This window comes from Mytilus californianus, unplaced genomic scaffold, assembly GCF_021869535.1.
Source record: "Mytilus californianus isolate M0D057914Y unplaced genomic scaffold, xbMytCali1.0.p SCAF_7, whole genome shotgun sequence".
Lineage (NCBI taxonomy): Eukaryota > Metazoa > Mollusca > Bivalvia > Mytilida > Mytilidae > Mytilus > Mytilus californianus.
In genome coordinates this window covers 98289179-98306087 of record NW_026262723.1, presented here as the reverse complement: position 1 = coordinate 98306087, position 16909 = coordinate 98289179, and the positions used below count along the sequence as shown (strand labels likewise).

The window sequence follows — 16909 nt, the reverse complement described above, 5'->3', positions numbered from 1 at the left end:
GGTTTTTTTCTATTCACAAAACAGTTGTTTTCCAATTATAATCTTTACAAAATCTGACAATTTTGCAAAATCAGTAGCTTGAAAAGTATATCCGTTATCCGTAGTTTTATCATATTTTCTTAATAGCTTGATATATACTTCATTTTGGCAAAGCATTAACAAATTCTTTCGCTTTGATAGTTTAGACCCCCATTTTCCTTAATTATGTTCATAAGCTAAGTATTGTCATGAGATCAAGGAAAGTTTAAAAATCTGAAAATCGATTGATTTGAATAAATTGTGAATTGTTCCTTCTTGTAGATGTAACTCAATTATTAGAAGTATATCGTAAAATGAGGAATTATTATGCTATTTGCAATATCTGGTGATCTTTCTCAATCAAAGATTTTTACATTTTTTCCTGGGAAAAAATTCCAGCTGAAAATAACATTAACGGTACCAATTTTACTGCAGCAAATGCGCAATTCTCGTCAGTGATGTTCAAGTCCAAAATATTTGAAAATCCAAAACATTAAAAAAAAAAAAAAAATTGAGAGCTTATAAACTAAAAATGACAAAAACTATATCCAAAGCCGGGGAAGGAATCAATGATTTGAATGAAGGAGGTATATTCCTTAATTTAAAATAACTGTTTATGTCACTGTTTTCTTCCTGTGAAAAAGCTTAATGCTGGGTTCGTTCATATGAAGATTCTTTTAACAGTGACGATTTGGTTTGACTGTGATGTTATTTTCTCGGTTATGCCATATATTTATTTCTCATTGATGGTGTCCACTCCTTGTTTCTTGTGCTTGCAACAATGTTCTTTTTGTAGTTTTGAATGTTTTCACAAATCTATTGCAAATCAATAAACTATTTAATAAGATTCCAGGAGAAGGTTTAAGTAAGAATCATAGTTTGTGTGACTGAGAGATTTTTTTTTTTTGCAAGACCAATGTGATTAACAGTTACTTAACTGTAGACTTTAGTGGTCACTGACCCTTTATACAAGGGATAGCAAAATCAGCGAGGTTACATATAACATTAATCTGATTAAAATGGTAATTCGTAGACTCTCTTACTCATTGTAGTAAAACATAACTGTAATTTTAAATGGTTTCAATTAAATAATAGGACTTAACATTTTTCGATCTTTTTAACAAACGACTGGAGAGTTTCCTGCTAATAAGGTCGGTAGTATACGAATAAATGAACAAATGTACAAAACTGGAAAACACTAAGTACCCGTATGGATTTCAACTGTTCTTTTAAATAACTAAACATATTGCAAAAATACCGCACATGATAAAACACGTGGAGATTGAAACATCAAATTTGGCAACATACAATTGTTTTTATAAGATATGACCAAAAGGTCACATAATTAAGTTTTCGCATTATATCACACATAGAAAGAAAAATCAAAGACCGGAATATTTTAAAAATATTTCTAATGATTTGACAAACTATGATATAGTTAACTTGATTCCAAAGTGTCATAACAGCCACTGTCTATGAAAATTTGAGATCAAAGCTACCATCTTGATATATTTGTGCTTGCACATTTACCAGCGATGAGAAACATACAGCTTAACATAAAATATACTTTTAATACTGTATTAATTCAGAATCTTTGAAAAAATGATGCTACTTCTAAACTTACCGTTGAGAAGTGCTATCCATGGTAAAATTGATGTAGTTGTTTTATAAAAGCGCCTAGACATAGTCAAATATTCAGTAGCCCAAACTGAACGTACAAGTTGTTCTTATTTCGTTGAGAAATTGTACGTTTCTAAGTTTCCGTGGAAATGAATTATTAATGAAATTTAAGTAAACTATTCATCGATTATCAACGTATATATAATGATAAACAGTATATTGATACTTCTGTGTTTCTAAATATCATCTTTCCAGAAATGGTTTTATGACTTTGTCCATTAGTTTTATATCCTTTAGGGCTCATTCATTCTTCTAGTATTGATGTATATAAATCTTAAATAAACAAAGCGTATTGACTTTGTCAATTTTACAATAAAATCTTTACCGTTTAATGTATTTTCAATCCGAAAGAATAGTTACGTGACAGATATGAAAAGATTCTTAAAAAATTTTTTTTTTCCCAATTGACATTTTATAAATATATTTATATGGGTTTGGATCAGAAATAGAAAAATGTTCTTTGATAATCAATATAGTTAACTATTCTGGGTCCACTTAGAAACATTTTATACATGTTTTAAAAGAAAAGCCTCATCTTAACTCTTGTAATTTTAAAGCATGGTAAGGTTCTAGATATCTCATGTGTTAATTTTCTAAATCATATAGAAAGATGTGAAACTTAAAAATGTGACTTAAAACTATAGACAAGACTTTCAACCCTCCTTCATAATTATATGACTAAATTTATTCCGCCAACAGAGACGGTTTCAAATGGAAGTCTTTCCAAACGTTATCTTTAACGTGTATAAAATCATATTTTCTGCATATAAATACTTTCTGAAACCAATTTATAAAAATCCATTTTCGGCAAAAAAATAATTTCTTAAACCAATGTATAGGCAATTTAAAAAGAACTAGACTTTCCAGTGTTAGTCTTTGTTTTCTAGTACTTGAAATTGACCCATCAAACAGTAACATTTCTTTTAACCACACTTTTCCAATATGAGTTGCATACTAATATCTTCACTACGAGACAATGCAGTGAAAATTAAGACAACATTTTTTCTAAACAAACACTAAGATGCATCAGCAAACTAACGATGTTTCTGTGATCAAAACACAAACTACATTATTTTGATTGGTTGATTTCTGAATCTGAGTACAATGATCGTAATCGAGATATTTATGACTATAAAGAAGGACTTCATGCATAGAAGGCATATAAACCTGTATCCTGGTTTTAAAGCAATACATAATATCAGTATTTCAGACAACAAAAACAAATTTCAGTACCAGATAATATCAAAGATCTCTTGTAGTTTCTGGAAGCAAGCTCATATTATTTTATCTGTTAATAATAAAATTGTGCCTATTGGCACTCTGATATCGACTATTGGCACTCTGATATCGACTATTGGCACTCTGATATCGACTATTGGCACTCTGATATCGACTATTGGCACTCTGATATCGACTATTGTCACTCTGATATCGACTATTGTCACTCTGATATCGACTATTGCAATTTTAAATAATGGAAAACATATCCGCACAAAATACAAATATAATGGAAAACACGGAACACAGAAAGAATGAATGTATGCACATAACTCAAATATTATGGAAAGTACGGAACAGGGGCAGAACGAATGTGTGCACAAAACTCAAATATTATGGAAAGTACGGAACAGGGGCAGAATGAATGTGTGCACATAACTCAAATATTATGGAAAGTACGGAACAGGGACAGAATGAATGTGTGCACATAACTCAAATATTATGGAAAGTACGGAACAGGGGCAGAATGAATGTGTGCACATAACTCAAATATTATGGAAAGTACGGAACAGGGACAGAATGAATGTGTGCACATAACTCAAATATTATGGAAAGTACGGAACAGGGGCAGAGTGAATGTGTGCACATAACTCAAATATTATGGAAAGTACGGAACAGGGGCAGAATGAATGTATGCACAAAACTCAAATATTATGGAAAGTACGGAACAGGGACAGAATGGATGTGTGCACAAAACTCAAATATTATGGAAAGTACGGAACAGGGGCAGAGTGAATGTGTGCACAAAACTCAAATATTATGGAAAGTACGGAACAGGGGCAGAGTGAATGTGTGCACAAAACTCAAATATTATGGAAAGTACGGAACAGGGGCAGAATGAATGTATGCACAAAACTCAAATATTATGGAAAGTACGGAACAGGGACAGAATGAATGTGTGCACAAAACTCAAATATTATGGAAAGTACGGAACAGGGGCAGAGTGAATGTGTGCACAAAACTCAAATATTATGGAAAGTACGGAACAGGGGCAGAGTGAATGTGTGCACAAAACTCAAATATTATGGAAAGTACGGAACAGGGGCAGAGTGAATGTGTGCACAAAACTCAAATATTATGGAAAGTACGGAACAGGGGCAGAGTGAATGTGTGCACAAAACTCAAATATTATGGAAAGTACGGAACAGGGGCAGAGTGAATATGTGCACAAATCTCAAATATTATGGAAAGTACGGAACAGGGACAGAATGAATGTATGCACAAAACTCAAATATTATGGAAAGTACGGAACAGGGGCAGAGTGAATGTGTGCACAAAACTCAAATATTATGGAAAGTACGGAACAGGGGCAGAATGAATGTATGCACAAAACTCAAATATTATGGAAAGTAAGGAACAGGGGCAGAGTGAATGTGTGCACAAAACTCAAATATTATGGAAAGTATGGAACAGGGGCAGAATGAATGTGGGCACAAAACTCAAATATTATGGAAAGTACGGAACAGGGGCAGAATGAATGTGGGCACAAAACTCCAATATTATGGAAAGTACGGAACAGGGGCAGAATGAATGTGTGCACAAAACTCAAATATTATGGAACGTACGGAACAGGGGCAGAATGAATGTGGGCACAAAACTCAAATATTATGGAAAGTACGGAACAGGGGCAGAGTGCACAAAACTCAAATATTATGGAAAGTACGGAACAGGGGCAGAATGAATGTGTGCACAAAACTCAAATATTATGGAAAGTAAGGAACAGGGACAGAATGAATGTGTGCACAAAACTCAAATATTATGGAAAGTAAGGAACAGGGACAGAATGAATGTGTGCACAAAACTCAAATATTATGGAAAGTACGGAACAGGGGCAGAGTGAATGTGTGCACAAAACTCAAATATTATGGAAAGTACGGAACAGGGGCAGAGTGAATGTGTGCACAAAACTCAAATATTATGGAAAGTAAGGAACAGAGACATAATGAATGTATGCACAAAACTCAAATATTATGGAAAGTATGGAACATGGGCAGAGTGAATGTGTGCACAAAACTCAAATATTATGGAAAGTACGGAACAGGGGCAGAATGAATGTGTGCACAAAACACAAATATTATGGAAAGTACAGAACAGGGGCAGAATGAATGTGGGCACAAAACTCAAATATTATGGAAAGTACGGAACAGGGACAAAATGAATGTGGGCACAAAACTCAAATATTATGGAAAGTACGGAACAGGGGCAGAATGAATGTGGGCACAAAACTCAAATATTATGGAAAGTACGGAACAGGGGCAGAATGAATGTGGGCACAAAACTCAAATATTATGGAAAGTACGGAACAGGGGCAGAATGGATGTGGGCACAAAATTCAAATATTATGGAAAGTACGGAACAGGGACAAAATGAATGTGGGCACAAAACTCAAATATTATGGAAAGTACGGAACAGGGACAGAATGAATGTGGACACAAAACTCAAATATTATGGAAAGTACGGAACAGGGGCAGAATGAATGTGTGCACATAACTCAAATATTATGGAAAGTACGGAACAGGGGCAGAATGAATGTATGCACAAAACTCAAATATTATGGAAAGTACGGAACAGGGACAGAATGGATGTGTGCACAAAACTCAAATATTATGGAAAGTACGGAACAGGGGCAGAGTGAATGTGTGCACAAAACTCAAATATTATGGAAAGTACGGAACAGGGGCAGAGTGAATGTGTGCACAAAACTCAAATATTATGGAAAGTAAGGAACAGAGACATAATGAATGTATGCACAAAACTCAAATATTATGGAAAGTATGGAACATGGGCAGAGTGAATGTGTGCACAAAACTCAAATATTATGGAAAGTACGGAACAGGGGCAGAATGAATGTGTGCACAAAACACAAATATTATGGAAAGTACAGAACAGGGGCAGAATGAATGTGGGCACAAAACTCAAATATTATGGAAAGTACGGAACAGGGACAAAATGAATGTGGGCACAAAACTCAAATATTATGGAAAGTACGGAACAGGGGCAGAATGAATGTGGGCACAAAACTCAAATATTATGGAAAGTACGGAACAGGGGCAGAATGAATGTGGGCACAAAACTCAAATATTATGGAAAGTACGGAACAGGGGCAGAATGGATGTGGGCACAAAATTCAAATATTATGGAAAGTACGGAACAGGGACAAAATGAATGTGGGCACAAAACTCAAATATTATGGAAAGTACGGAACAGGGACAGAATGAATGTGGACACAAAACTCAAATATTATGGAAAGTACGGAACAGGGGCAGAATGAATGTGTGCACATAACTCAAATATTATGGAAAGTACGGAACAGGGGCAGAATGAATGTATGCACAAAACTCAAATATTATGGAAAGTACGGAACAGGGACAGAATGGATGTGTGCACAAAACTCAAATATTATGGAAAGTACGGAACAGGGGCAGAGTGAATGTGTGCACAAAACTCAAATATTATGGAAAGTACGGAACAGGGGCAGAGTGAATGTGTGCACAAAACTCAAATATTATGGAAAGTACGGAACAGGGGCAGAATGAATGTATGCACAAAACTCAAATATTATGGAAAGTACGGAACAGGGACAGAATGAATGTGTGCACAAAACTCAAATATTATGGAAAGTACGGAACAGGGGCAGAGTGAATGTGTGCACAAAACTCAAATATTATGGAAAGTACGGAACAGGGGCAGAGTGAATGTGTGCACAAAACTCAAATATTATGGAAAGTACGGAACAGGGGCAGAGTGAATGTGTGCACAAAACTCAAATATTATGGAAAGTACGGAACAGGGGCAGAGTGAATGTGTGCACAAAACTCAAATATTATGGAAAGTACGGAACAGGGGCAGAGTGAATATGTGCACAAATCTCAAATATTATGGAAAGTACGGAACAGGGACAGAATGAATGTATGCACAAAACTCAAATATTATGGAAAGTACGGAACAGGGGCAGAGTGAATGTGTGCACAAAACTCAAATATTATGGAAAGTACGGAACAGGGGCAGAATGAATGTATGCACAAAACTCAAATATTATGGAAAGTAAGGAACAGGGGCAGAGTGAATGTGTGCACAAAACTCAAATATTATGGAAAGTATGGAACAGGGGCAGAATGAATGTGGGCACAAAACTCAAATATTATGGAAAGTACGGAACAGGGGCAGAATGAATGTGGGCACAAAACTCCAATATTATGGAAAGTACGGAACAGGGGCAGAATGAATGTGTGCACAAAACTCAAATATTATGGAACGTACGGAACAGGGGCAGAATGAATGTGGGCACAAAACTCAAATATTATGGAAAGTACGGAACAGGGGCAGAGTGCACAAAACTCAAATATTATGGAAAGTACGGAACAGGGGCAGAATGAATGTGTGCACAAAACTCAAATATTATGGAAAGTAAGGAACAGGGACAGAATGAATGTGTGCACAAAACTCAAATATTATGGAAAGTAAGGAACAGGGACAGAATGAATGTGTGCACAAAACTCAAATATTATGGAAAGTACGGAACAGGGGCAGAGTGAATGTGTGCACAAAACTCAAATATTATGGAAAGTACGGAACAGGGGCAGAGTGAATGTGTGCACAAAACTCAAATATTATGGAAAGTAAGGAACAGAGACATAATGAATGTATGCACAAAACTCAAATATTATGGAAAGTATGGAACATGGGCAGAGTGAATGTGTGCACAAAACTCAAATATTATGGAAAGTACGGAACAGGGGCAGAATGAATGTGTGCACAAAACACAAATATTATGGAAAGTACAGAACAGGGGCAGAATGAATGTGGGCACAAAACTCAAATATTATGGAAAGTACGGAACAGGGACAAAATGAATGTGGGCACAAAACTCAAATATTATGGAAAGTACGGAACAGGGGCAGAATGAATGTGGGCACAAAACTCAAATATTATGGAAAGTACGGAACAGGGGCAGAATGAATGTGGGCACAAAACTCAAATATTATGGAAAGTACGGAACAGGGGCAGAATGGATGTGGGCACAAAATTCAAATATTATGGAAAGTACGGAACAGGGACAAAATGAATGTGGGCACAAAACTCAAATATTATGGAAAGTACGGAACAGGGACAGAATGAATGTGGACACAAAACTCAAATATTATGGAAAGTACGGAACAGGGGCAGAATGAATGTGTGCACAAAACAACAGGGACATAATGAATGTGTGCACAAAACTCAAATATTATGGAAAGTAAGGAACAGGGGCAGAGTGAATGTGTGCACAAAACTAAAATATTATGGAAAGTACGGAACAGGGGCAGAATGAATGTGTGCACAAAACTCAAATATTATGGAAAGTACGGAACAGGGGCAGAGTGAATGTGTGCACAAAACTCAAATATTATGGAAAGTAAGGAACAGAGACATAATGAATGTATGCACAAAACTCAAATATTATGGAAAGTAAGGAACAGGGGCAGAGTTAATGTGTGCACAAAACTCAAATATTATGGAAAGTATGGAACAGGGGCAGAGTGAATGTGTGCACAAAACTCAAATATTATGGAAAGTATGGAACAGGGGGGCAGAATGATTGTGTGCACAAAACTCAAATATTATGGAAAGTACGGAACAGGGGCAGAATGAATGTGTGCACAAAACTCAAATATTATGGAAAGTACGGAACAGGGACAAAATGAATGTGTGCACAAAACTCAAATATTATGGAAAGTACGGAACAGGGGCAGAATGAATGTGTGCACAAAACTCAAATATTATGGAAAGTAAGGAACAGGGAGAGAGTGAATGTGTGCACAAAACTCAAATATTATGGAAAGTACGTAACAGGGACAGAGTGAATGTGTGCACAAAACTCAAATATAATGAAAAACACTAAACAGAGACATAATGAATATGTACACAAAGTTCAAATAGAACACAAAAGAGAGGAATTACTCAAAACATGTTACTGGGGGGACGGCGGTAACTGTGTTTTCGAGCTAACAGATGGTTACATCCCAAAATATTTCACTCTTTAACAGTAATAACAATAGTATATTACCCCATTCTGAATCCGGTTCGTTTGTATGAATGTAAATAACTTTAAACTTAGTTTCGTGGAAAATTTCTTGTTCGATGGAATAACAGCCCACTCCCTTAAAAGTAGTTTCGCTTCTCATAATTAGTTTGATGCTATACGATTTCATGCTAATAATGAAACAGAAATACAACTTTAAGAAAAATATAACTTACATGGACAAATATTTCCGTTAAACTTCCACTACGACTACTTTTTGATGAGTGAAATTTCTATAACTATGATTAACAAAAGAATCAAAATACTGTCAACCTTCAATGATTCTCATAGTAAAAATCGTGAAGTTATTTGAATGAATATCAATACACAGCCATCAGTGATTTTAGTACTTTTTTTATGATAATCTATTCCAGTAAATAAAGCGTTAATTATTAATAGGGTTCAATAATAGTGTAAAAAGTCATCTGGTGTAACATGTCAATGATTTTGTTGCTATATTAATTTAATAAATTATAGTTTCTTTATAATATGAAAGTGAAAGGAAAAAAAAAAAAAAAAATACACGAGGCTTCAAAACAAAGATTGGATCAATCTAATATTTTTAATTAGTTTTTAACTGCCAACCTGGAAATTGCATAAAACTGCAATGAAAATAAAAACAAAACAAATACATTTTTGTGGACAAACTCATCAAATAGCTCTTGTACGTTTATCAGGTACGTATATGATAATGATATGGTCCATGTAGGTAACATTTTTTATGCAAATTTGTACCCTAAACAATAAGCCTTTGTCTTTCTATAAGTTCACTTATTTCTAATTTGCTATCGACTGATAATATTGTTAACTTTAATTGACCCATCCATAAAAAGTAAAAGACTCAAATGCAGCCACAAAGTAATAAGCAAGACTTGTCTGATAAATGCCGCAAATGTAATTAAACACGTCAGAGCGTTAAACATGTAAATAACTCTGGCGATCCAGGGCTTTAACATATGGTTTAGACACATGTCTTTTGTTGGCGACTAGAATAGAAAATGGAACGGGGTATGTGTCAAAGAGACAACAACCCGACAAAAGATCAGAAAACAGCCAAAGGCCACCAATGGGTCTTCAACGCAGAGAGAAAATTCTGCACCCGGAGGCGGGCTTCAGCTGACCCCTAAATGATAATGTATACTTGTTCAGAGGAATGAACCAAAAATAAAAAGACACACAAGACTAACAAAGGCTAGAGGTTCCTAACTTGGGACATGCGCAAAAATGCGGCGAGATTCAACATGTTTTATGAGATCTCAACCCTAGTATGTTTACGAAACATGTTTTTCGTCTTTTGTGAAAGGTTGGTTGCCTCCTAATTGGTGAACTATATTAGTTAGTGGGATGGTTCAACCCACAGTGCCTGAACAAAGTCGCCAGTCACCTTTAATTTTCTATGACGAGAGTTTATGGGCATTATTTTATTTAGAAGAAACAATTAGATTTAATGTAACCAGCACTTCAAAAATCTTAAAGTCTGAAAAGACCAGTTTTTGTCTTAATTTGCATGAACTTTTACTCGACATTCTCCAAAAGTATGACTTGTGTCTTAATTTTTCTTGACAAATTCTCATTTATATTAAATTTGTATGAAATTTACTCGACATATTCTCGACATCCTGAATATGGTCTTAAAATTTCTTGACAAATTCTAGACATTTGAATACTGTCTTGAAATTTCTCGACATATTCTCGACATTCTTATTTTTTCTCAGTATGGCTTGACATATTCTGAACATTTTGAATCGTGTCTTAAATTTACTTGACAGTTCCGAGTTTTACAAATCATGACCAATATTCATGATATAACTTTAATCTTTATTTCTCTTTATATGATATACTGTTGTTTCAAGTTACACTTCTCTACAACAAAAATAAAAGTTGGGCATGTAAAATAATTGAAAATTTGGGTATATAAATATTTTTACAAATGCAAATATGGCTATGAAATCTAAAGTATAAAATAATTCAAATGTGGGTGTGTTGACATAAAACAATTTCAATGTGGGTTTTTAAATAATTACAAATTTTGATTCCTAAATCTTATAAATTAAATGATTCAAACCAATCATACTGTAGACATATTTCATTCTACATTCATAATATTCAATGTTGATATGGTAAATAATTATTATACCAAAATGTGGTTTATATAAATAGCAAATTATGATGATATACAAATCATTCATTTAACAGAAGAAAAAATTGTGTAATGTCATCTGTTGGAATATATTAAGTATTACACATGGACAGGATGTTCCCCATAAAATTAAGGTATTCCACACCCCAGAGTACACGCAACTGTCAAATAGAAGTTATTGCTTTACCTGTAATCAGCCATACAACTTATCAATTGACCGACCATGCCACTACAATTTAAAAAGTTTGTTGATAGATGAAAATGAAAATCATCATTTTGATAAAAACAATTGAATTGAAATGGATTTTCTTCATCAAAATTATGAAGTTAATTATTTTAACATAAAAACAAATTGAATAGTTCCCAAAGATTAAAAGAAAATTATTATCTACTCCAGGAATAATAAAAAAAATGTATTTATAATGGGTCCCATCAATGATTTCTATAGAAATCATCGGTCTTATGAAATGGTTCTCAAACAGACATGCATAATATAGATCTAAACATTTTTTTCTTTTCAGGAAGGAGTTATCACAAATATTTATTTTTGGTAAAAAAAATATTAAATTCAACACTCAAATTTGAATAAAAATGTTTTTGGGTTGTTCTAAAAAATGAATAAGGTTTTTGAATCAAGATGGGAACAAATTCTTTGATCTAAACGAAAGCCCCCCCCCCCCTCTTTTTTTAGCCACACAAACCCAAAAGATGAATTGTGGGGTCCAAAAGAGATACAAGACACCTATTTTAGTAAAGCAAATTTGACTGGCAGTTTTGCGAACGGCAAAAATCTAAATGCTGTTTGTCAATACCTTCGACTTATATTCCAAGTGAAAACAATTACTTAAATGTTTAATAAAAATAAATCAAAATTAAACTACATCATTGTCATGGGGGATTATTCAGGGTATTCCAACTTAGTTGCACCAAAAGGGTATCTTACTATACCAAATTAATCCTTGATTCTTCAAAGTTTAGTTTAGCCATAATAAAAAGGAGTATATAACAGCAATAGAATGTCATAAACAGTGCAGAATAAGTCTGTTCACATTTCAGGCGAAATTTATACTGTTGAGATAGTGTCAAGACATATTTAAGACTGTCAAGAATGTGTCGAGACATATTCAGACATTATTTAGAATGTCAAGAATATGTCGAGACATATTCAGATATTATTAAGAATGTCAAGAATATGTCAAGACAGATCGAGACAAATTTAAGACAGTCAAGAATTGGTCGAGACTAATCCAGACTCTTATCAGATGATACAGGAAGTGTCGAGAAATTTTAAGACAATGTTCATACTGTCAAGACACTTGTCAAGAAAAATCAAGAACCTTATTAGACAAATTCATACTATGTCAAGAATTTTTAAAAATTATTCAGACAAATTAAGAATGTCGAGTAAAAATTCTTGCAAATTCAGACAAAAACTGGTCTTTTCAGACTTTTTGACTTTTGTAGTGCAGGTTTCTGATATGATCATTAATATTATTTATAAAATAGTATAAGGGGACGACCATTTGATATTCTGGGGGGGGGGGGGGGGGGGGGGGTGATAGGGGCAGGAGGATTTTGAAAATAAATAACTCAGCCTTAATAATAACAAAAATGAATAGTTTGTTCTATGGTAGTTTGAAAATAAATAACCTGACCTACAATGTATTGAAAATAAATAACTCGGCTGGTCTTTTAAACTTTTAAACCATTTTATAAATGCATGTTTTAAAGTATGAGTTGGCACCAGATTCTACCAAAATTCGTCTTTTTTCATATTTTTTCGGGAAAAACTTCTTAAATCTTTTAATAATATATATACTACACCATATATAAATATTAATGTTTTTGAAATGTCTGAAAATGGGTTTCATTTTACTTGAGGTATATTGTCTCACAAACATTTACCTCACTTTAATACCTTTTCCCATTTTAACCTATATTGTTTTTGTACGTATGAAATATATGCAGTTTTGAATTCAGAAGATTCTCTTCCAGAGGATAATAATTAATTTGGATTAAATGGTACATAATGCGTTTCATCTCATCGAATTATATTATTACAAATCAGTCGAGTCCAGGACCAATCCAGTATATCTGTTAAAAAAAAGAAAGAAAGAGAAAACGAATGTATAAACAGGTGTCGTATCCCCATACGTAAAAAAGGGATACCTGATGAGGATAGGCTTAGGTCCATACGACCTTAACCGAAACACCTCAAAGGCATTTATATAATAAGGAACACGGGCTCAGCTCTGTGATTCTTTTCCAGAATACACACACTATTTAAATTACAAGCAAGTATGAATTTCTTTAAAAGTACAAAAATAAATGCTGAAAAAAGTATTCCATAACAAACAATTATTATCATACATTGAGTAAAACAATTCAAGATAACTCTAGATATATGTACATAGAAAATGGAAAGGATTATAATAAAATATACTGGATTGATCCTGGACCCGACTGATTTAAATATATAATTGTGAAAATAAATAATCAATATGTTTTACTGAAAAGGAAAAATAAATAATCTTTCCTTATAGTCCACAAAAATAAAAATAAAATCCCATCCAAAACAAATCCCCCTGCCCCCCCCCCCCCCCCGCCCCCTCCCTCCAGAATATCAAATGGTCGACCCCTAATTTACCACGTACAAGATGGTTTTTTTTTTACAATCCATATTGATATTGAATATAAAACTCGACCCATGAAAAAATACTTGACTCATATCTCTTAATTGCCACAGGACGTTAAGTAAATATTTAGTCACAAATAATTTCCCTCTCTTGGATTCATATTTGGCATTGACTAATTCGAGGTTTAAGTTGTCCACTTAATTATAAAAACAGTAAAGATCAGCTTTCATCAAGTATGAATAGACAGTTTTAAATATGCCATTAGACGGTTCATATTAAAATCAATGCAAGAAAAACTTTATATTTTCTGTATTTCATATAGAATATATGCACGAATTTCGATTCATGTGAGTGAACCCCCATGAACATACTATTAAATCTTATTTTTATCAAAACATTTAAATATTATCAATAAAATGTCGGTATAATAAATCTAATTTCCTACACTTACTTGATATTATTGTGATATATTTGTAAGGTCGGTTTTATTTGTACAAAATGTTATTGTACTGTAGATATATACTACTTGAAGCGTTAAAATATTTTAAACTATCTTACAGTAACTGTTCTTTTGAAGTCATGATGACATCTTATTTTCAAAATTAAAGTGAGGCATCATTTGTTGTCTTTAATCCGAAATTTGAGCATTTACTGCATCAGATGTATATGTAGTAAACGAAATATGGCGTATTTGTCAGTGAAACAGCAACCCAACGACAACACACACCTACTCCAAATACGCCTATAGGTCAACAGACGATCTGCAGCAATTGAATTTGTCTGTACAAAATTTTAAAACCTAAATCGATCAGAAAAAAAGAAATAAATTCCGGCTGAGAGATGTTCTTTTGGTGTGCCTTGGTTATAACGTTACAAAAGAGAGACGAAAAAGTAAAATTACGAAAATATCGAACTCCAAGGAAAATTCAAAACGGAAAGTCCCTTATTGAATGACAAAATCAAAAGCTTAAACACAAGTAACACATAAACTGACAACGCCATGGCTAAAAAAGAAAAAAGATCAAATGACAAACAACCGCACAAAACACAACATAGAAAACTAAAGACTGATCAACACGAACACCACCAACACTGGGGGTGATCTCAGGTGCTCCGGAAGGGTAAGCAGAACCTGATTATCTTTTGATAAACGTGCAGTAGATATTCCCTTACAATATTCCTCATCTATGATGAGATAAAGTTATAGTACTAATGTATCTTCGTCAAGGTAACAAAAAAGGAAAATTTTATATTTAATGACGTATAATTCCTGTTATTTCATTGCAAAATCGACAACCGATGAATAAGTTAAACTGCACAGAGCATTAAACAAAGTTATTGAAACTGTGTAAAAAAAAAACTTACTGCAAGTCAACACATGAAAGCGTACAAAATTTTGCATATAAATGCAAAACCATTATGTGCATGACAATAAAAAGACGGTTTGAAAGGAAAATTTAAAAGTAACTTCGGTGGGCTTTAAGAATGTGAAATGATTGTTGCGTATAAATCCAATTTTAATTAAAGCTTGTAGAAGAATAGATAAAGAGTTTATTTATTTTTTAAATAATTCTATTTTGTGAACTGGAAAGTTAAAAAAAAAATGTATCGACGAACAGTTAAAATTTGAAAATGAAATATAACAATTTTTGTCGATCTCTACATGTTAAACTTTGATATTTATGATTAAACAGATAAAAAAATTACACAAGTTGACAAACTTTTCTGAATTCCAACCAAAATAAGGCATAGGAACACAATCGTATAGTCCGACAAACTAAATATGGTTTGTATAGTGGCAAAAATCATGCTATTATAGGTTACATGTCATTGTTGTCGACGTATGCTCTTTATGTTTCCGGTCCCCCTTCCCCAAACAAAACAAAACAAAACAAAACAGAACAATAATTGGTCAAATCGGCATATATTCATTGAATTTGGTGGAAAACTAAAATTCATGCTATTCATGGCGTCTTATAAAGGAACGCCGGAATGTAAATATGCAGTACTGAATCGATACATTGTAGTCGGACCTTATCGAACCTACTTCTTTACGGCAATTTATAGAACTGCGTTTTTTCCATGTGATTGGAAGGCAAAATTTTCCGGAGCAGCAATATCTATATGCTTTTCCGTAGTACTTTGTGTAAGTAAATGTTTTGCTTTCAGTCGAAAAGAAGTTGAAAAAATTGACAAGATTCCATAAGACTAAATACAAACGAAACTTGTTAAATCTGTCCTTGAAATGTCTAAATATACCACACGACAGAATCCACTTGACATTTGTTAAAATATCAAGATTTGAACGTTTTTGCCTACTTATGTTAATTTCCTTTAAATATTTATGTGAATTTCGTTCAAATTTTTCCACTTATACATGTAATAATCAAAGGATATCAGTAACATGTTCAACAAATGTATATTATGCGCAATAATGCATGTATTAAAATTTAATCGACATCTACAATAACAAGAACCACATTAATAAGAATTAAAATAGAAAAAAAAGATATGTCATAGTTTATTGAAATTTTAGGTAGAAAAGTTGTTAAAATATAAAAATAAAACTCACTTTTTGATTATTTATACACTTTCTGTCTTCTTATTTCGATAAAATATAAGTACATCCAATAACATAGAATTAAAACCTTTTATGCCAAGAAAACCTTTAGTTGGATATTACTTAAGTCTTAATAGGTCAGTGGCTATTAGACCGTGGATAATTTTAGAAGTTTTCTGTTGTTGCCATAAGAGAAAGCCATACAGACATTTAAACATCAGGCTATTTAAAATTACCAACACATTCACAAATACTCCTCATTATAAAAAATCAAATTGTTTATGTATCGGATTACAAGTGAGGTTTAATATTATAAGGTAATGAATTGTGCTGGACATTCAATTGATGACGTACAATACCGTTATATGTCTATCACGATTTCAATAGACTTTGAATGTATTTACTTCTCTAAATAGAAAAGAAATTTGAATATTCTTTGATAGCAAAACATACTATTCGATTTTTCTGTAGAATTCACATACCCTTACGTGATTGCGCATATCTATTCTCACTGCAATTTCATCCGCCTGTTTAATTTA

General features: G+C 33.2%; 1 protein-coding gene across 2 annotated transcripts in view; it reads right to left on the bottom strand.

Annotated features, from left to right (window-relative positions):
• The window catches only part of LOC127710079 (transmembrane channel-like protein 7), a 71643-nt gene extending 55128 nt beyond the window's left edge, over window positions 1-16515 (bottom strand). Inside the window, exon 1 of one of the 2 annotated variants that reach the window (XM_052215818.1) lies at window positions 16383-16515. In XM_052215818.1, coding sequence (XP_052071778.1) covers window position 16383 — 1 coding nt within the window. In that variant the 5' untranslated portion in view covers window positions 16384-16515. Of the gene's footprint in view, window positions 1-9210; window positions 9292-16382 lie in introns of those variants that run through there. The other variant, XM_052215821.1, reaches the window with a different exon arrangement.
• Between the last annotated feature and the right edge of the window lie 394 nt (window positions 16516-16909).